The 22,448-nt window shown below is 48.0% G+C and overlaps 1 protein-coding gene across 4 annotated transcripts in view; it reads left to right on the forward strand.

The window, feature by feature from the left end:
* Window positions 1-22,448, forward strand: part of LOC144162939 (uncharacterized) — a 52,710-nt gene that overhangs the window by 26,670 nt on the left and 3,592 nt on the right. For all 4 annotated transcript variants that reach the window (XM_077693677.1, XM_077693675.1, XM_077693676.1 and 1 more), the window contains 9 exons: window positions 374-730; window positions 3,507-3,733; window positions 5,543-5,807; window positions 6,269-6,455; window positions 9,793-10,050; window positions 11,674-11,771; window positions 12,491-12,704; window positions 15,916-16,040; window positions 19,599-21,320. In XM_077693677.1, the coding sequence (XP_077549803.1) occupies window positions 374-730; window positions 3,507-3,733; window positions 5,543-5,807; window positions 6,269-6,455; window positions 9,793-10,050; window positions 11,674-11,771; window positions 12,491-12,704; window positions 15,916-16,040; window positions 19,599-21,320 (3,453 nt within the window). The remainder of the gene's footprint in view (window positions 1-373; window positions 731-3,506; window positions 3,734-5,542; window positions 5,808-6,268; window positions 6,456-9,792; window positions 10,051-11,673; window positions 11,772-12,490; window positions 12,705-15,915; window positions 16,041-19,598; window positions 21,321-22,448) is intronic.

Genomic DNA, 22,448 nt, shown 5'->3' on the forward strand with positions numbered 1-22,448 from the left:
AAGGAGGACGAGGAAGGAGGCTGCCGTCTCTGAAAAGCCAGTTTGTTAACATTATTTACAGGGAGCCGCATTGTGTACACCCACCTTGATGCCTTGCCTAGTCGTCGTCTTCATCCATGTAATGCTTCTGCTGACCTTGTTGCCTGTGCCATCCTTGTTGTCTTCATTGAAAGTTCCAACACCCGTATTTTTGCACACTATATTTCCGCCTAAATAAAGGGCATGCGTGTCAGTATACGATACACTGAACCTTGCGATACAATATACGATACGATATACAATACGATATGATATACGATACGATATATGATACGATATACGATACGATATACGATACTCTGAATCTTACGATATACGACACCCTCCCCTACAGAAGCGGTGCGAGTCGATGCAGAAGCTCCTGCCATTCCCGTGCGCGTACGCGTTCAAGGCGGTGCTGCACATCACCTTTGACGTGCTGGACCAGATGCTGGTCATGCCCGAGCGGGTCTTCGACGCGCTCATGCTCCACCTCGAGGAGATGGGCAACGAGCAGCCGTCCACCTGCGAGCGGGCGCTGAGCCACATTGTGTCGAGCATCGACGCGGGCAACATCGTCAACTTTGCGCACGCCTTCTCCGCGGGCTGCGCCGTCTTCCATGGCGCCAAGCCGCCGCAGCTGGCGCGCGGCACCTGCCTCGTGCGTAGCGTGTTCATCACCCCGGGGCGGCTCATCCTGCGGCCCGCACAGGTGTGTTGTTCGATCGCGGAGCTCCAGGCTCCGCGCAAGGCTTCAGGCTCCGCGCAAGGCTCTAGGCTCCGGAGCCCGAAGCCTTGCCATACCTTGCTGGAGCCAACGTTTGGCTCCGGGCAAGAAATTTGTACGCAAGGCATGGCCTGTCGTCTTGGTCAGTGCTGGCAATGACTGCCAATGGTGATGATGGCTGTATGCAAATGTGTACAGTTCTGAACAAAAGTTTGTGCGTGCGCACAGAATTTAAGCCAGAGCGAGGTGTGCATAACATCCTGTGTTGAACTGTTGCTCATCTCTACTCAAGATACCCGCCGCGGTGGCTCAGTGGCTAAGGCGATGCGCTGCTGAGCACGAGGTCGCGGGTTCGATTCCCGGCCGCGGCGGCCGCTTTTCTGATGGAGGCGAAAAGCAAAAACGCCCGTGTGTTCGAGATTTCGGCGCACGTTAAAGATCCCCAGGTGGTCAAAATTAATCCGGAGCCCTCCACTACGGCGCACCTCATCGCCTGCGTTGCGTCGGCGCGTTAAACCCTACAATCAATCAATCAATCTCTACTCAAGATACTTGTATGATAACCCTTTGATGCCCAGTGTTGCTCAGGAGCAACAATTGAAACATTATTTTTTTTTCTCTCGCACTTTGTGGTTTTTTTCGACATTTAACACTATCAATCGCCATGCAAAGGATCCCGGACCTTCCGAAATTGAAGGAGAGGGCAGCATATACTTCTGTGTGCTAAAAAAATATTCATGCGTGTCAACTCGCATCGAGCCCAAATGACTCAATGGGGTAGTGACAGGTAACCGAAACTGTGCAATTTCGTTGTTATTGCAAATGATAGCAATACAGTGGAATCTCGATGATACGATTCTGGGTGATGCGAATTTCGGGATGATACGAATTTGAGTCCTGGCGAAATTGCATTGCTTGCAATGGGAAAAATTTCGACTCTTACGAACGGACCTGCGCAGCCCATCGAATGATACGAACGAGCCAGCGAGGTGCCCGACTGCCGAGCGAGCAAGCGACGGCGACGTACGGGCTCTCTCTCCCCTCTTTGTCACTTTTTCTCCAGGAACAGCCGGGCTGTTGTTTATTGCTCGCGAAAATGCGCCGCACACTCCACAGGCACGCTGACGCCGCCAGGAAACCACCCGCACGCTGTGCAGGGCGCGGCCGGCCGCGGCAACATGGCGGCTGCTTCGGTTGCAAAGTGGTGCGGGGCGCTTGAGCTAACTGCTCTTTAGAATGCCGCTCAAAGCACGCACGAAATTTCTTGTGCAGTAAATGAGCTAATAATGTGGGTGAAAACGATGCTATAAAACATCATGCACGCTGCTAGTGACAGCACCCATGAAATATCTGCTGGGCTGCTAAGCCTAGACATCTCTGGCGGAGCCAGCCGGCTGTCTTGAGCGCTTCGAAACTGCGGCCATGAGGCGCGCGCCTCCCCATTGGCGCAAGTTGTCAGGCTCCTCCCACTACTGTGCGCGACGCCCTTCATTTTTTGAGCGAGGCAGAAGCTGCCGCGCGCGTGGAATTGTCGACACGGGCATGAAAAAATAGCACGCGCAACGCCGGCGTGCATGAATCGCGTGCAAAAACGCGCCATGTGGTACACGCTTTATGGCGTGTAGTGCTGGGGCCCCGCGAGTGAGATGAAAGTCCAGAAAGGGCCGCTCGGCTACATGGATGTTAAAAAAGGCAGAAAACGTCACGGATTTCTTCATGCAAAGTAAGGAGAGAAACGAATGAAAACTTTCTTTAGCGCTCAATTTTTTGGTCTGTGTTGGTTCATACGAATTTTGTATGATACAAATATTTTCGTATTCGTATCATCGAGATTTTACTGTGCAAAATTTACGCGATCGTATTCACTTGAACCATAAATCATGATCAACGTAGCTTTCTTGTTAAACTGATATACGGGCAGCCAGTGCCCAGTGTTTCCCAGTGCCCAGTGTGTCCTAGTGTCCGTCCTAATGAACGAAATTTTTTTCTGGCCTCATATTTGTGATGTCTGAAGTCCTTTTAGATCATAAAAACTTCTCACATGCTTAAGCGAAATACCGTATTTTCGCGCGTATAACCCGCACCAAAAATGCGAAACTTTTAGTGGCAAAGTAGGGGTGCGGGAAATACGCGGGGTTTTTCCTGTAGTGCAGCTTCACGGCAATGCGCGTTGTGCCGTGAAGCTCCTACGCAGTAACACTGACTAAGCCTTCCATGGCAGCGATTGCGCAAAACATACAAGAGCAAGGAAGAAAAAACAAGCACAAAAAAACAAACACAAACAACATGGATATAACCGAAGATCACCTTACGTACACCAGTGAGGAGTGCGGCTCAAGTGATAGCCTGAGCGAGAGCCGTGACACTGAGTGAATTGTGACTTTCTCATTGCAGTCAGTGTATTCTGCTTGCTGATGATATGCTTTTTCTGTCTACATAGTATGGGATGTGTTGCTTGAGCAGTAGCTTTGGTGCAGCCTTTCCTTATCAAATGTGCGGGAAATACGTGAGGATATTTTTTTTCTAGCGGGCTGAAAGTGGGGGTGCGGATTAGACGCAGGGGCGGGTTATACGCGTGAAAATATGGTAATGAAGTTTTGGGCATGAAAGTTATAATAGCCTTTTTGCTGTGTAGTTCATTGTTTTGCTGCCGTTTGGTGCTGCAGCACAACCACCTTGCCTTCGCTGGCACTTGCACAGTGGACGCTATGTTTGCAAGCTCTGACGGTACACTGTTACCGTTTGTCCCTGATTGCTGCAGGTCCATTTTGAGAACAGAGTGCTGCGCGAGTTCAACTCAGAGTATGCCATCCGTGCGTCGTTTCGCGACGACAATCTCGACAAGCTTTCTTTCACGCTCAACCTGCACTCCTGCCGGGACGTTCTGCTGGATGCAGTGGTTGGGCGCTTCATGCGTGAGGGCATGAGCGTTGGTTCACGCAAGTTCAAGTTCCTGGCATCCTCAACGAGTCAGCTTCGTGACCACGGGTAAGAGGCGTTTCTGGTGTCACTGGTTGATGATCCGTCACATGTGCCACTCTTTCTGTCTCTTGCTTTGTTTCCTATCTTGCTTGCCACTCGCAGTTGCCACTCATGACAAAGCTCGCACTTTCTGCTTTTTGCTCTTCGCTAACCTCTCGTGCTGGCTTTTCCTCTCAATGTCCACTCTGAACTCGCACTCACTTGCACTTGCCCTTGCCACTCTTTTCTCTTTGCTCACCACTTGCACTGACTCTCAACTCGCACACTCACTTGCACTTGCCCTCACCACAATTTACTTTGCACTCAGTGTACTTGCACCGGCTCTTACTTGCACCTACCTTTTCAACTTTCTGCTCTTGACCTGTGCTAGCTTTTACTCGCAAATTCCACTCTTAAATTGCTCTCCCTTCCTCATGCTCACTGCTTACCATTTGTGCCGCCATTCGCTCGCTATGTCCAGATTGCACTGAAATTCACCTCGCTGGTGCCCACTCCTACCCACCTAACCGCTTCTGTGTGGCGGACTACAAAAGGGAAACTCACCTGCTAACCGTCCAATGGGACTTACCATTTCATGACCAATGGGCTTAAAAACCATCGGGCACCAATGTGAAGTTTTACAAATACATACAGATGTTCACAACGACATAGTTTGCTTATTTTACAGATATGTGACTCCTGTACTGAAATAAATACACAAAATTTTCACTTTCCAGACAGCTAGCGCCATCTAGTGAAAGCTACATATACCAGAATGTGATTCTTGTTTTTTTGTATTTCATTAATGGTATATTTCTAAAAGAAGCAAACTACGCCATTAGGAAGACTTCAATGGACTTGTAAAACCTTTCGTATTGGTACACAATACTTTTTAAGCCCGTGGGTTATGAATTAGTAAGTCTCATAGAAATGTGATCAAGTGGGTCTCCCACAAGCAGCTTTGCTCAGCTGAAATCTCGACTGCAAATTGCTGCTATCTAATGTTCCGTTTTGTTTGTCAAGGTCTTTAAAGATGTAGGAGCTTTCGGGAGACTGTACTGTAGGCTTGTGCGAATATTCGAGTGCTCCGAATATTTAAATGAATATTACAGTATTCAAATTCTCTTCGATCCGAATTTAAAATTTCCAATATTTTGCAGTATTCGCGGTGAATGAATATCAAAACTGCGTTCAAGTACTATCAGGAGTTCCCTTCTCGTGAGGCAAGTCAGTGACAAAGGCGTGTTGATGCCGCATTGGGTGCCAGAAAAATGTGGGATTCAGGTTGCCGGCTACGGCCTCCAAAGCACCCCCAAGATTAACTAACAAACAGTTCATAGCGCCACGTAGACAACGCAAAGAGTTTAACGCTGACAGACAGAGCTAAGCCAAGACCGGAAGTGAGGGGGCAAACAAGCTTTTTAAATTATTTAGCCCGAAAAGTACAAGTATTTTCAGAGGAAGAGGTTGCGAGTCAGATATGTGTTCTATAATATGTACAAGCGTACAACCTCATAACCAGTGGACGGTGTTAATGGCAGGGTCGCTAGGCCGCACTCGAGACGCTTTGCCTCAACAGCAGATCTCAGGAGGTCAGCACGAATGGACTATCGAGCAGAAAATCTCAGAGCAATCCTTTCCTTGACAGTTGTCAGCTGCAGTGGGGGAGGAGGGCTTTGCTAAGAGAGAGAGGGTCCCAGCAATAAGGAGTGCGAGTGCTCTTGGATACGTTGCCTTGCTTTGAGCCTTGCTTTCAGTGTTGTGGACTAGCCCTGAAACGTGCGGAATGCTGACGCGAACTGTGCGCCTGCTGCTCTTCCCTGCGCATTACTGCAGCACATGGATGTACGCGGTGGACGAGCAGCACAACACGGCCAGCACGATCCGCAGCTGGATGGGGGAGTTCGAGGGCATCCGCAACGTGGCCAAGCGCATGGCCCGCATGGGCCAGTGCTTCTCCTCCACCGAGCAGGCGGTGCGCGTCGAGCCCTGCCACGTGGAGGACGTGCCGGACCTGGTGGGCGGCTCGCACCCTATCAGCAAGAAGCCCTACGTCTTCTCCGACGGGGTGGGCATGATGTCCATGCCGCTGGCCGCCGAGGTGAGCACCTCCTGCTTCAGGGCGGGCTTAAAAGAACCTGGGAAAGAGGGAACACAAGTGGGGTTAGGTTAGCAAAATTTGCGGTTTGCACCTTTTTTGGCATTTTGCGTCCAAGCACCTTGTCTAACATCTTTTTCATGTTTTGTTGAAGATTTGATTCTTAGCTTTTGTTCTGCATAGTGCTCAAGTAACCCTAGCAACACATGACAGAGTGACAGAGAGGGTGTGGATGATAGTCTGCAGCATTTCTGAGCTGCGGCACTACCAGAGACGTGTCGGAAATGCCCCACTCTTCCTTCTCACCTTTGCGTCCGCAGTGTTGCGTCTGACTGGTGATGTGCAGTAGGGAAAAGTGTGAACTGGAACGCGCTAAAGTCTTTGTTCTTCTCATTTGCATTGAAGAATACTGGCACAAATCATTGACAAACACATATCCTGCTCCTCCCCTGTTATCGTCGCAGGTGTACGACATGATGAAGCTCAAGGACTGCCCGTCGGCCATCCAGATCCGGTACGCGGGTGCCAAGGGCATGCTGTGCGTCAACCCCGAGCTGCCCATGCGCAAGCTGCTCTGCCTCCGGCCAAGCATGCGCAAGTTCCCCTGCTCCAGCTCCGAGTACCTCGAGGTCATCAAGGTCTCCGCCCCCCGTGAGTCCATAGTACCGGGCGGCCACTCGCTGCAAACCTGCTTGCCGTCCTTTGGGGGAGGGGCCAGGGGCCCGCAGCAGATGTCTGCTCTTCAAAGGGGCCGAGAAGACAAAATACAAGCTTGGTTTGTGAAAAATACTGATTTGTGCCGGTAACAGTGACACCAATTTAATCGCAAGCTCTGAACAAGTAATGAAGATATTAATGGAAACATGAAGTACAGGGTAGTGGGACGATAATTGGAACACTTTAAAAAAATTTCCTGAGTGAACCGCCGCTCTGTTCACGCTCAAACTTCACACGAAGGTCGCAAATTGTGGTCCATTTTGTTTGACACCGGGAACAACGACGGTACCTACCTGTTTGTTTTGAAAATAAACAAAAACGATTTTCGCCTATGGGAAAATGGCGGCTGATTTGGACATGCGAGCCTGCGCAAGTTGATGTTGGAACGACGGCGCTGCCTGGGGTATGCAGAGCGAAATGCGCATTTGGGATTCATGCTAGGAAGGAGCCAAATGGTGTAGCAGATGATCAGGAAAGGTGAAAGTGGGTTTTCTGATTGTCTGCTAGCTCATTTGGCTCCTTCCTAGGTGCATTTTCTGATCGTCTGCTGCACCTTTTGGCTCCTTCCTACCGTGAATCCCAAACGTGCGTTTCGCTCTGCATACCCCAGGTGGCGCCGTCGTTCCAGCATCAACTTGCGCTGGCTCGCACATCCAAATCAGTCACCATTTCTCCACAGGCGAAAATCGTTTTTGCTTATTTTCAAAACAAACAGGTAGGTACCGTCGTTGTTCCCGGTGTCAAACAAAATAGACCACAAAATGCCACCTTTGTGTGAAGTTTGAGCACGAACAGAGTGGCGGTTCGCTCAGGAAAATTTTTTAAAGTGTTCCAATAATCGTCACACCACCCTGTAGTGGCAACTCTTCAGTCACTTTCCAACAATCACAGAATCTTGTTTGTGCGACTGGCGGCCGCCAACCTAAGCAGTCGCAAGGAAACACGACTGGGAAATTGTAGTGGGGCCTCTAGTTGTGTTTAAATCGTATCACTTGAATGCTAACATGCAGTTAAGTCACTGATAACTACGTTGTTAGTGCCAACTCATGTCCATATTACATATTACCATTGCCCATATTACATCTCTGTACTGCAAGATTTAAATTTTTTTCAATATTTACTGCATTTTCTCAGTCACAAAAATGACTTTCGTGGCTGCAATGGAGCCGAGGGAGTTACCAAATTGTGGCTTTCACGATGTTGTATTTTCTCTTCATGGCCCCTTTAAAACAATTTCTTTTAATTTTTAAGCAAACTCTGTGAAACTTGTCAGTCTTGCTGCTTTTTTCACACTGATTTTCACACAGAGAGGATTGGGTCAGAATTTGTGGGGCTGCTAAGGGCAATATATGAGGATAACAAGGCGCATATTACATGGGAAGGACGTACAGGCACAGAGCCTGTGTACATTCGAAGAGGTTTAAAACAGGGGTGCCCCCTTTCGCCATTGCTGTTCACACTGTACATTAGAGGAATGTGCCGATATTTTTTTGAGTAAGTCAATTAGTTTCCAAGATAATTAGAGATAAAGAGTCATTTTTGGAGGAACAATACACAACACAGTGTTAGCCTTAAAACTGTAATCTTTATTTTCCAGTACTATGAACCTTGGTGAGGGCCATAAGAGAACCGTTTTTTTTTTATACACCACTTGGAACTAATTTTACAGCTTATTAAACCGTGGTGCTTGAAATGCTGCAAAATTAGTTCCAAGCGGTGCATCAAAAAACCGATTCTCTCATTGCACTCACCAGGGCTCATGGAATTGAAAAATATAAACATTACAGTTTTGTGACTAACGCGGTTTTGTCTATTGTTCCTCCAAAAATGACTAATTATCTCTAATTATTTCATTAACTAATTGACTTGCTCAAAAAGTAATGCCATATTTGAAATCAGTGTGGAAAAAGCAGCAAGGCTGACAAGTTTCACGGAGTTTACCCAACAATTAAAGGAAGCTGTTTTAAGAGCAGTGTCCCCCCTTAACCTGTGTGCATAGGGGAGCCACTCATTTTCTCTATAATGAATCTCAAAAGGCCACCAGACGTGATTCGCAGGGGCACGCAAATATTCGAAACTTGTGGATATCAAAATAAATAACTAGTGCTACAAGCTAGAGACACAGGGGCAGTTTCCAGCTTTTCCAGCATGCTAGAGACACAGGGGCAGTTTCCAGCTTTTCCAGCATTGGTGAGGCAGGCAAGGGAAACAAACATTGTTTGTAAACGTGATTTTATTTGGTAAATTTTTTCCCACGTTCACACCAGCTTGCTTGGGAAAAGTTTATAGGCTTCCATGTGTACATATTTTTATCTTATCTTACTTCTTGTCAAGAGAGACTAACGTGTGTTAGGTATTCTAATCTACTGTCTATCATATGCAACTCACTTCTTGTGATTAGAGTTACAATTTTGCTACCCACATTAGCAAGCAGCTGGATCGTGGTGATGATAATGTAGATATTGCCACAATGCCGGCGCATGCGTAATTCATGCATGTACAAAGACAATTTTTCGTTTAGAGCAGACGTGCTTCACATTCCAGAAAAAAAGCAAGATGTGGGGGAGAAATTGTATCTCAAAACATTCGTTCCAATTTCTTTCGAAGTTGTGAAACAAACTTTAGTTAAGTTTCTTGCCGCAAAAACTTGAAGGAAGCTCACACGAGAACGCGCAAGGCTTGGTGGTAGTGAAGCTATACGCAACCTTTTCGACCATCACGATGGTTCAGTTTTAAGATTGCAGCTGATTCGCTTTTACTTCGCTGCCACAACTACCTTTACTCCATCATTGTTCCTGTAAATATGAGCTGCTTTCATTTTTTTTGTAAGTGGTAATCATTGGACCTCCCTTTAGAGGGGCGTACACTATGGCGTGTCTTTCTTGTTCCGAGCAAGTGTTTCCGCAATTATGGCGAATGCTAGAATATTTTTGGCCAATCTTTGCCAATCTCCCTAAGTGGGTATGCTTGGCTTGATGAACGTGCACATGGGACGCTGGGCGGTCGTGAGGCACACATCCACAAGAGCTAGGCATTTTTTTGGTTTTGTTAACTGCCGGGCAGTCGCCGCGAGACCCGTACTTGCGTGCGCGTGCTCGTTAGTTTCTTAGTATTTTTAACTGCAGACATGAAAAATTACAATTTGCTAAACAGCTTCGCTGATCAAAAAAAATCTCGTCCAATCTAGCTTCTCTTTGAATTCACGGGCTCGCGTATGAGTACTAGGTTTGAAAAAGAGGCCACGTGACAGTTACCGCTTTCTTTCTTGCAGGTTCGGTGACGCTAAACCGGCCGCTGATCACCATCCTGGAGCAGCTTGGTGTCCAGGAGCAGGTGTTCATGCGGCTCCAGGAGACCATGATCCTGGAGTTCACCGATGCCCTCGTTACGGAGTCGTCCGCCGTCGGAGTCCTCTCGTCGTGGTCCAAGCTGCCGCTGCCGTACCAAGACCTGTCCAAGGCTGGCTTCCAGCTCACGCTGGACCCTTTCTTCCGGTCACTGCTCCTTGCAGTGTACCGCAATGCCGTGGGTGAGTACCGGTCCTTGCGTACGGTCGGCTACGGAACCCATCCGTGTGGAAAATTGCGCCGAAAAGGAGAGAGTCTCTGTTGCCTCTTCTTTTTCTGTTCTTAGATTTGATCATCATCATCATCATCACCACTGCCATCATCATTGTGACCGGTGCACACCGAAAACCAGAACAAATTAGAGAAAACAACTGCTATCGTATCAAACCATAATGGTCCTAAACAAGCTATCTGATCAGATTGACATCAATGTTTCTTTTAGAAAATTTACGAGGCAAATAAAAGATCTCATTCCAAGAGAAAGCATTTGGTATTTGTAGTGAATGTACGGTTTGCACGTATTTCTGTGAATGAACATTTAGCATTTTTTTCCTTTCCATTGTTTTTCTTTTCTTCTCCCATTTTTTTTTTTGAATTTTCAAAAAAATTCAGAGCTAGAATTGTGTAAATAAAGTATTGAGGAATCGCATGTCTGCACATGCTACACACATAAATTGTTACCTGGACCTTTTTGTATTCTCGCAATATGTAGTTTCTACAAATCAATTTCTTATGCCTGTAATCCCAGTTGTAATACCCGAGTCGTATATCATTTTCAAAATCTTTTTTTTTTTATGAAATGTGTTACTTGATATTTCTGTTGTTGGTGTAACATCAGTGTGTATGATAGTGCCAAGAGTCACACAGCTGCCAATGTGGAGGCCTGTGGCTCCATCAAGCTGATTTTCCTCAGCGTTTTCCGCAGGCCTCAAGCATCATGATCATTATGATGCGAAATAAAAATTCTATGCTATTCTATTCTATTCTATTCCAACATCATCATCATGTTTGTGTCCATTGCGTGACGGTTTCCTACAGAGGTTTTCAGCCGCTTCAATTGTGTTTTTCTAGTCAATTCTTTGCTGCTGAAATATCTTTATTTTTGTCTCCATCGAATTCTTGGCCGTCTCCTACTTCGTTTAGCATCACTTGGTAGCCATTGTAATAAAACCTGATCAGCTCAATGCACCACAGAGGAGGTGCATTGAGCTGATAAGATGCTAGCTGATAAGAGTAAGATGCTAGGGATAACACTAAGAGATAAGGAAACAGCAGCGTGGGTCAGGGAACAAACTCGGGTGGAACAAAACATTCTAGACCAAAATCAGCGAAAGAAGTGGGTTTAGGTAACCGTGAACAAATTGTCAAGGTGAATTGAAAATTGCCATTCAAACTTGTTGTAATTGAATCGTGGAGTATGATGAAGTGCTGAACACGCCAGTTTAGACTGCAGTTGCTTGTCCACTGGGTAGTATGGAGGAAGAACCCACCTCGAGATATGAGACTCGTCTTCTTTTTTTTTTCCTGTTTGTGCAAAGGCTTTGAAGAGCCTGGTCACATGCCAAAAGCTAGCTCGCATTTCGGTTTTCACTAGATTCGCCTCTGCTTTTGGGTGGGCTATTTGTCTTGGTTTTACGCCAGTTGGTGCATTTCCCACCGCTAGTATGTATAAAGGGACCAAAAAATGCCGTTGTTTCACCGGGCCTTTGTGTTCTTGGTCGGGGGCTTCTTGTAAGGCTTGAACAGGAGCACGCTTTGTGTCTGGTGCATCGTGTGGCCTAACTGCCGCTTCCCCAACTTTTCAGCCGGCCTCCGGTACAAGACACGGATAGCACTTCCCGTGGACAAGGCACGCAACATGCTTGGTGTTGTGGACACCACAAACACCCTCCAGTATGGCCAGGTGGGTGGAACTGTGTGCAGAGACGCCGCCCGCCATTGGCTAACGGTGTTATTGCTCCACCTCTGAGGCGTTTGACGTCAATTTTCTTAGGCAGGCGCCTCAGACGTCTCATCAAATGTGAAAAGCGATTGTGGTTGTCGTCGGTGGGGGCGGCATCGTCACGAATGCTACCAAAATGGCCGTTGCTGTGACAGGAAGATAAATGAATAAAATAGCGTTTGGATTCGTGCGGGATTTGAACACAGGTCGGCAGAGCAGCAGCCAAGTGCTCTAACCGCAGCACTAACCCAGCACTGCTCCACTGTTGCAGCAATGCATATGTGTCTGGTGTTTAATTTTTGCACCGTAATGGCTGGGGCGAGTGCCTACCTTTTGCTCGCCATGTGGCATTTTTGTGTTTCCATGCATCGCTTTCTGAGGTGCGCTTTTATAGTGAGGTACACAGTACGTACACAGTATTAGTGCAAACATAAGAACAGAACTCCCGCTGGCGCTGTTTCAGGCAGGGGGCGCGCGAGCACCGAGAAGGCGGGAAATTTGAATTGCATTGGGTGGTAGCAGTGAGCGGATAACGGCGCTGCAGCCCATTATGGCAAATCACTGCTCTGCACTTCCGACAGCTTTCACGTCGAGTAAAACGGCTTTAATTTCTGATCTGTAAACTTTGCCGCCACCTAAATCTCGGGCCAGCCGGAAGACGTGTGCGTGGGCGTGCGCAGGTGTTTGTGCAGTGCACCGAGATGGGCTGCCCACCGGACCAGCCGCCCCGGCGGCAGGTGGTGACGGGCACGGTGCTGGTGACCAAGTGCCCCTGCCTACACCCCGGCGACGTGCGCAAGTTCGAGGCCATCGATGTGCCCCGCCTGCGGCACGTTGTCGACTGCATCGTCTTCCCGGGACAGGGGCCCCGGCCCCACCCCGACGAGATGGCCGGTGAGCTCCTCGTTTGTCGAGTTTTCCTGACACCAGGGAGGTGGCGGCTGACAGCGGGAAAAATATGGGGGGACATGCACACAAAACACAAGTTTGGTTCAGTTGAAGATTGCCTCTTTAGAATAATACTGACGCCACTTTTAACGCACACTTCACTCAAACAAGCCACATACTTAGGAAGAAAGAGAGTGTCCATGCGACCCACTAGCTCATTTCCCGCAACAGAACTTATGATGTCATATGTGCCCAGCTGTGCGATTGGCTGAGGCCGGCAAAAGCAAACGCAAATTAGGCTCGGCTTATAAGCTTGCCGAACGAGCTATTTGTACTTAAATGTAATGCGTATTCATCTAACAGCAGTAAAAATGCGCGGTAAACAATGAAAGTTATGAAAATACACGTAAGCGTAGAAGTACCGATGCACACGGCTGTTAGTACTGGGTGCACTGTGCTTGTTTTAGCTGCACAGCAGTCTGCCACTTTGCAGTTGTCTTACACGACACTGGCCGATTGGCGTCAGTGATGTTGTCTTACGTGATCCTGTTTGTTGAGCATACCCCATGTTTCACGTAACGATTACTTTTTACCGTAACAAAAACAAGCCTGGTATAAATACGGTCAAAAACAAAGCAACGGTGGGCAACGGTCCGTGGCTGAGTATGGGAGCACCATCTGGGAGGACTGGTGGCAAGTAAAGCTGCAGAGCCGATTGACGCAGTGGAAGTTTGTTTGAATACACGTACCTATGTTTTCACTGTAGGCGTCAGGAAAACACATGACTTGGCGGGAGAATCAAAATTTTAACCGAAATTGAAAACCCCAAGCACAGAAAAAAAATTACCTTGAGATAAATACCCAAGAAAGTGGAGGGAAAATAGCCCCGCCGGTAGCGTAGTGGTCATCACACCAGACGCGTATTCTGGGGGTCGTGGGTTCAGATCCCACCCTGTGGGCATTTTTTTTTTTCCACTTTCTTTCTTTCTTTCAAAAAATATATCTGACCTACCACATTTTTCCCTTTGGTTTCCTTGGCTTTCTTGACTGCCTTCCCTTATTTCTGTCTTATATATATATATATATACTATATATAGTTAGGAAATGAGGGGCTCGTTGAGAAAATACAGAAAATAGGTTGGCAGTCTACAACACCAGAGGAGGCATAGGGGTGTTGTTAGGATTTTTTTTACTACAGTTAGTGAAGTTAACGTTTTTTTTAAATATACATAAGAAAGAAAGAAAGAAAAACACGCACCCAGAGTGGGGACCGAACCCACGCCTTTCGATTTGATCTCAAATGCCTTACCAATTTGGCTGTCTGGGTGACTATATTCTCCTTCACTTTCTGGGGTATTTATATATGAAAGCCGTCCTTATTCCGTAACAAAAATGAGTACACATAAGTTATGTGCATGTTAGGCACAAAAATTGGTAACTGAAATACTACCTAATGAGCTGCTTCAGTTGGGTTCTTGTTGAAACATCGCAACTGCCCAAGTCTTAATTACTCTACTCACTGTCAATTCAACCCCAAAGATGCAATTTGCTAGCCCCGTTTATCATGGCACTCTCCCCTGTTTCATTTGTTACTGATAAGTTTCTTCACTGAAATGCCTATTTATGTCATTTATTTTCCAAGGGCTGCTCGAACTTTTCGAAATACAGTGTAGACCGCTTATAACGTATGTCGCGGGAGCCGTAAAAATCCGCACTATAAGCGGTACCGCACTATAACCAACATGCGCGAATCCAACCACATCGCTACCAAACTCTCAAATCATCCTTTATTTATCATCCCTCAAACGCACGGCACTTAAAAGCGAAGGCCTGGTCTTTATATCGTATTTTTTTTATTTTCATCAGCCGCTACTGCAGGGTCACCGCAAGCGCGGTGTTATAAAGAGCGAGCACGGCTTCAACTTCCGTTGTGTTTGCGTTTCGGAGGATCGTGGCTGCGTTTTTAGCGTCTATGAACAGATGCCGCAAGACGTGATAAGAACGCCAGTGGGATTTTTTTTTTTTTTACCCCACCTTGTGTTCACGATGCCGAAGGCGGCTGCTTATCAGCGCAACGTACTGGTGGGGGGAATCTTCGGCTTCGTGCGGCTCGCTTGTTCGGAAAGGGAAAGAGCGGTGGCTTATCTGCACAACGTTCTAAAGCGTGAACTGCACGGAGCGATTGCAGTGCACGCATGGAACATGCGGTGCACGCCGTAGGCGCGGCGACGTTGGCCCGGTTACAACTGGCGTGGTGTGCGGCGCGTTAAGAGGCGGCAACATGGCGTCGGCCCTGCCGTGAAGTAGTGCAGGAAGCTCCAGCGACCGCTTCTAACTGCTTGCTGAAATGCCGCACGAAGCGCAAGCGAGGGTGCTCACGCAAGAAAAGAGCTGCTAATATGGGCGAAAAGAGGAATATAAACTGCCATTCACGTTGCTTGTGAAAGCGCCCATCAAAAAACACCGCGGCGGTAGGCCTAAATACCTCTGACGCGGCCAGCCGGCTTGTCGGCGCGTTTCGGATCTCCCGCCATTAGGTGCGCCTCTCCCCATTGGTGCAAGTCGTCAGGCTCCTCCCACTGCCACGCGAAAAAGCGACCGCGAGCGCAAAATCGTCGACACGAGCGTGAAAAAGCGAAAGCACGCGCAACAACGCCGACGTGCACGAATCGTGTGCGAAAACGCGCGCGGACGGGGACGGGGGTCGCTATCTTCCGAGGTGCGTCAAGCAAGGTCAGTTGTGGTTATCACGTAGGCGTGATCAACTAAAGGGGGCCTATTCTTTTCTTGTGTGTCGAAGTTAGAGCAAGGGGTGCGCGCTGCGTCAGATGGCGGATTTCATCCTTTCTTTTTTCTTTTGCTACCCTAAAACGATGCCCCAGCTGCGCCGGCCGACCAGCAGTCCCGCCAGAAAACCGCACTATAAACGGTATTGTGCTTCGGCCAACCGCATTCTAAGCGGTTCGCTTATGCATTGAGTTCTATGGGAGGTGAACCGGTGGTCACAAAAACCCGCGTTATATCCGGTCCCGCACTATAAGCGGTTACGTTATAAATGGTCTACACTGTAACTGCACTTAATTGCAGCTCTGTTTTGCTGACAAGTGAGAAGGGGGGGGAATCATGAAAGGCTTGCAAAAGCTAACAATGTGGCAGCTGTGGGGTTCGGCCGAGTTTGATGAAATTCAGTCTCGCGACTTGTGCTTGAATTCCGCAGGCTCTGATTTGGACGGCGATGAGTACGTCGTCATCTGGATGGATTGTCTGTTCTTTCCTGGCGAGAACCAGGAGCCAATGACCTTCTCGGACCGCCACCCAGAGACAGAGCCCAACGATATCACGGCAAGTGTTTTTTTTGGCTCAAGTTTTGGGTGTCGCTAGCACAAAACTCGTCTGATTTCACTGATTAGTGGCGTGTATGGCTTGGAACGAATTTTGGACGGCTCAGACTCTGTCTTTGGCTAAGTGGAAAGTACGGCCGGCCACCAATGAAGTGTGAGCGGCTGGAAGATATGTGCCTCAAAACAGGAATCTGAAAGTTTTGTATATAGAGGGGTATTAGTGACATGGGTCAAGTACAGACGCTTAGAGACACACACACATTTCATAATTTTATGAATGAGTCGTGCTGGCAGTTGGTACGAGTCGGAAGGAGTGGCAGCATCTGTGTGTTCAATTTTGTTGCTGTCTGTTAACTTATGTTGCTGGCTGCACTTCGAAAACTTCAAGTTTCGGTGATTTGATAAGGGACTTGTCTGCAAGTACGTATGAGAGTAATGAAAGTGCTGCTTCAAGACCCCCTTTCCGTAGAAAACTGCGCCACTGATGTACAAGATGTTTGAATGGATTAAAAACCAGCGGTAAACACAGAGGGAAAACACAGGACACAGAAGAAAATGACCGGACAAGCTGTATCCTGTGTTTGCCACTGGTTTTTAATCCATTCAGACATGTACCAACTAGCCCAGTCCAATCCCTTGGGGCTTCAATAAGAATTTGAGCCCTCTCAGCGAGCCAATATATATATATATATATATATATATATATATATATATATATATATATATATATATATAAAAAGAATTATTCGTGATTGCGATATTCAAGCATGTCACCCCAGGCTACTGCCAACTTCTGGATTTTCTGCCATGTTCACCACCGTTTACTATGCGCAGCGCATCATTCTTGCACACTGTGCCCGTCTGATTATATCGCCACGGAGTCATTCTGAGCAGAGCTACACAAAGGCACACATAGAATACCACAATTTTGCTTAGATTTCATCATGGCAAATGTGCTGCTTATACTGCGTTCAGACCCGCATGATTTTGCGCCTGCCCTTGGCATGTTTCCCACTGCATTTCGTTTGCTTTGTTCCACCATTCAAAGGTTGCGAGCACATGCTTGAAAAAAATATCAGTAATTAAAGGGAAAACATAAACAAAACAGATTTTCAAAGAGAATGGTGGCTATGATCTCGCTTTTTTTTTCCAAGCAAACAGAATCAGTGACATGCGTTTATTAGCATTTAAAAGCAGATGTGTGTGGCACCGGTGACTTCTGAAACACATCATGATTATACGATTGCCATTTCATTATGCACAGCTTCTTTTTTGTTTTTGTTTTTGTTTTTGTTTGTTTGTTTTTGCTGCATTGTCGGTCTCTGGGTGGGGGGGGGGCTATGTCTTTTGAGTCAGTATAGTTTGTTGAAACGGTCTTGTTGAAATTCGGAAGTGCTGTTTCAGCGTTGTTCGCAACATTGATGTTTGGGTAAAATGTATGTTTAGAATATTCTAGAGCCAGCGTATGATAAACTTTGCCGTGGTTACGTTTACCTTGCACTGTAGTGCTCAACTGTGACCATCTTTATGAGACTAGAATTGTTTGAATGCCCAGGAGGTGTGGTTAGACTTCTGCATCCCTTCACTAACAAGTGTTCTTCTTCGTTAGCACTAGCACAAATAAGTGAAATTGGTGAAAGAGACTCTCATTCCTATTCTTTTATTCTATAATAAATGTACTTTTCAAGTACAATAGCACACACATAATATGTAAGGGTTGGAGCAAAAAATTACTCAATTGGTTTAAAAAAAAGCGCTCATTTCCATGCAAAAAGGGCACATTCAACATGTTGGTGGCCCCGCTTAAAGGAGCCATGAAGAGAAAATGCAAGTTGGTTTTATTCGAAAGATTTCGTGTTTTATAGTGCCCCCAGCGCTTGTCTGGATATGAACGGTGCTTTATTCACTGACAAATTAAACAATTTAGGTTAAAATTTTGATTTTCCCGCTCAATCGTGTGTTTTCGTGGTCCCAAATGACATCACAGGAACCGACCGCTCTGCAGCCTAGAGTACCTTTTTCACGCATCCGCCGTACAGGGTAGAGACACGTATACGCTGGCGCCGCCTTTGTTGCTCGCTCGCTCGCTGCCGTAGCAAGTCATTGTTTCAAAACCGCGCTAAAATTATCTATCGCCGCAACGCGGTTTACTGAAGAAGTTTGAATCATATTGTCTGTTTCGCGTTGCTAGGTCTCGTGGGAAACAAAAAGAATAACGCGTTTACGTTAAAGTTTCTACGTTAAAGATTCTAAGTACGTTAAAAGAGCACCGACACCGATTTTTGGCGTTAATATTATTGCACAATTCGCTTCCTTCACTCTACAGAATACCCTGGCTGAAATATGAGTGGCCTGCGACGCGAAGAACATAAGTTCAAATGGATCGCATTTGTCGCCCCGACGGAGCAGCGCGCGGAGCGGCACTCAGCAAAGTTTACGTTTAAGTTTACGTTAAAAGTGGTGTCAGTATGATTCTAACGAGACCATCTTTTGAATGAACCAAACTTGTGTTTTCTCTTCATGGCTCCTTTAAAGGAGCACTGACACGAAAATTTTGTGTTACACTTTTATTGCTTTTATCGATGCTTAATGGTCTGGCGAACCTGAAACAGCACTTCAAATACTTCAGCGTGCGATAGTTAATTACATTGAACGGCCTGAAAATCGTTTTTTTTTTTTTCAAATTCCCGCGTTTTCATCCCGAACGGCGCATATGACAGCCTCCCGGTTTGACCTCACTGCTTTGTGCGGACGTCACCGGCGCCCGCTTGAGAGGGTGTTGCGCCCGCTCGCGGGGCCGCGCGCGTGAAGTGACGTCACGAGTTTTTGACGAGCGCTGGCGCGTCACTTCTTTTTCCTCTCCTGTAGTGATGTCACGCTGATGTCCATTTGCTGAGTGCCGCTCCGCGCGCTGCTCCGTCGGGGCGACAAATGCGATCCATTTGAACTTATGTTCTTCGCGTCGCAGGCCACTCATATTTCCGCCAGGGTATTCTGTAGAGTGAAGGAAGCGAATTGTGCAATAATATTAACGCCAAAAATCGGTGTCAGTGCTCTTTTAACGTACTTAGAATCTTATTAACCAGGAAATTGAATGAATTTCTTGCCCCAAACCTGACATGTTTTGCGCATTCGCTAATGTAAGCATATAGATTATCACGAGAAAACAGACTTAACACCTGTCCTGTCACTTTCACAACCTGGTCTGTCTGTGCTAGCATTGAAGGAAACACAAGCTATGTAACACTGCAATGTGTTTCAAACACTGTGCTTGGCGTCACCCGTATTATTGCTTGTGCAATATATGTGCCGTAGTAGTTGCTAGTAGCCGCCTTGGATTGCACCAATGGAGTTTTTCGCCGCTAAGTGGCACGATAATATTTGATCCAGCAACCGAGTACAACGTAGCTGCTGCAAACTAGCATTTTACTTGGTCCGAGATTTGCTCCAAAATGTGCAGTGCTTTTCCCATCACTGACAACATAACTGCGTAGATGTAAAATTTGGCGGAACGGTGTGCTGCCGAATACTGATGCTTCCGTTTTGGCCTCCGTTGCAGATTGACGACATGATCAAGTTTGTCTGCAATTACATCAAGAACGACTCCATTGGCATCCTCTCAAACGCCCACCTGGCCTGGGCCGACCAGGAGCTGGAAGGCATCTTCTCCGCGCGGTGCCTCTCCATCGCGGAGAAGATCAGCGTCTGCCTCGACTTTGCCAAGAACGGCCGCACGGCCTTCCTGCGGCGCGAGGAGCGGCCCCTCATCTACCCCGACTTCATGGAGAAGGGAACGCACAAGACGACGTACCGGTCTAACCGCGCTCTGGGCCTCCTCTACCGCACCTGCCGGTCCCTGGAAGCAGCCATCGGCAACCTCGGTCACCGGCACGTCGAAGGGGGAAGGTGCCGCGCCCTCGTGGTGCCCGGCTGGGAAGAGTACCGCGACTCAGCCCAGTCCGCCCTCACCGAGTACAACGCGAACCTCCGGCGAATCCTGAACCAGTACGGGATCAGCTCGGAGGGCGAGGTGATGGCCTGCATGGTGAACACGTTCGACACGTACCACACCGCCCAGTCGGACAAGCTCAACATGGAGGACCTCGTCGAGAAGATGACCAAGTTCCTGACGGAGACCACGCGCACCATCTTCTTTTCTGAGCTGCTCGACGAACTGGACGCCCACCACGTCACAGACGAGCAGGAGCGGATGGCGCGGAGGCACCGGAAGGCGTCGGCGTGGTACATGGTCACCTACGGGCCTCAGGCAGAGAGCGGCTTCTTCAGCTTTCCCTGGTGCATCGCCGACGTCCTCATCGAGATACTCCGCAACTCGGATCCCCGAGACCGGGAGTGGCACTCGAACATCCTCTACCGGAAGATTGACGACGTCATCGAGAACAACGACGAGCTGGCGGTGCTGGACAACAACTCGCCGAGTGGTGTCGACGTGGTCGAGACCACCTACCAGATCATCGAGAAGTGGCTCAGGGAGGAAACCATGGTCGGGGAGCAGGAGCCCAGCGCGCAGAGGAAGCCCAACCTCTGCCCGCACTGCCTTCGGAGCGTTTTTGCGGAGTTTGTGGGCAGCGAGAAGCTCGTGTCCTTGCCGGGAAAGCTCGTCATGAGGAAGAGGCACACCATGATGCTGTCGGCGGAGAGCTCCAACGCTCACCGATTGGCGTTGACGGAGTCGGAACAGCCGACAGCCAAACACAACGGGGTCGCTGAACAGAACGGCGAGAGGGGTGACCAAGGATCGACGCTTCCGAATGGAGGGGGATCGGGCGAGCCGGACGCGAGCACTGGCATTGACAAACGAGGACCGACAAACAACCCCCGGAAGGCGGTGGACGTCTCGACGTGCGAGGATGAAACACCCCTCGGCGGCATCTGGGGCGATTTGCCCCCGGATTCGCCAAGCCCGGAGCCCCCTGTAAAGGGCAGTGCGGACCGGAAGGCGTCCGAAGGCAGCACCAGTGTCGGGGCCATGGTGGTTTCGTTCCTCCGTTGGTGCCTGGAGCAAGAGAAACTGCCCCGAGAAGAATGCCCCCTGGACGAGTGCGCGGGCGGCGGGTGCGGCAGCCAAACACACCGGCTGCCCATGGTGGCGCTGCGGGCCTTCAGCTCGCTGGCCGTGTCGCTTGACCCCTGCCATGTGGCGCTGCCATGCGACCCCGCCTTGCACGAACCGTACCAGGCCATCACGGAACGCGACCCTGTCCGCATTCAGCTGGCCAACCCGGCCATGTACGAGAAGTTCAAGGGCAACCTGGACGAGGTGAGAAGCTCGTTTGTTCCTCTGGGCGGAAATTGTTTGTGGGTTTGTGTTTGCAGGGGATGCTGCGTTGTTCAGTGAGTGGGGAGAGAATCGGCAGGAAATGGTTCTCTAACTGCATTGGGAAAGGTGGGGCAAATGTTTTGATAAGCAACTTTTGATAAGTGAAACCTAGGTTGCAACTTCGGAAGCCGTTTTCTCAAAACAGTTTTTTTTGCCACCTGTCTCGCTTGTTTCAGGGATTTCTTCGTGACCGCTGGGTCTATTTTGATTCCGTTTCTTGCATTACATTCCTTGATGAACAGTTCAGGTCGTGACACTCTTGGTTTTCCACATTTGTTTTTCGTGATTTTTTTATTCAAGTAGTCATTCACAGTCGACAAGCCTGTTGCGCATTAACCTCTAAAAAAGTGAAAACTAAAAAACATTGTGTTGTAAAAAAAAAATTCTAAAACTGTCACGACCTCGTCCATTCATTTCGGAATGCAAAGCACTTCGAACAAGTTTTCTATCATGTTTTATAAGCCGCTCAAGCTCGGCACAAGCGGAACAAAAAAATTTAATAAATAAGAAAGTTCTCAAAATATTACTTTGAAATCTTTATGGTGTTATCACAGAAGCATTTCCAGTGGCTGTGCCGATTTTCATCAAGATCCACTTAGAAATAAAAAAGTTGATTTTGAAAGCCACGTCCCCCCTTGTCTCTACTGGACGTCTCCTGTGAGATTCTGTTATCGTGCAGATGCTCTTGAACAGGGCAGACAGGTCGCTGCCTAAAGGACTGTCTTGGGGAGCACGCATGCAATGCCATGTTGCATTGCTCTGCACTGCTCCTCTGCGGTTGCGCTCTACCCTTTGATGACTGTGTGGTCGTCGTGCGGTATTCTAACCGTAAGAGCGTGAAATTTACCAAGTTTTTGCAATCAACAAGAAGAGAAAGGTGTGCATTGGTAAACAGTCTGTATCACTTCTTAAAAACACTCCGTTCCTCAATGCTGTATCAACACGAAGCAGATGACATGTTGGAGTTCTGCTGGTATCATTTTGCCGTTGTGTCTAATCTTTCTTCACTTTTTTACGTATATTTTTCTGACACAACAAACCACGCTCGTTTGTTTGTTGCTGCTTGTG

Source organism: Haemaphysalis longicornis, unplaced genomic scaffold (genome assembly GCF_048455015.1).
Source record: "Haemaphysalis longicornis isolate Haplotype H1 unplaced genomic scaffold, Haemaphysalis longicornis Haplotype H1 scaffold_12, whole genome shotgun sequence".
NCBI lineage: Eukaryota > Metazoa > Arthropoda > Arachnida > Ixodida > Ixodidae > Haemaphysalis > Haemaphysalis longicornis.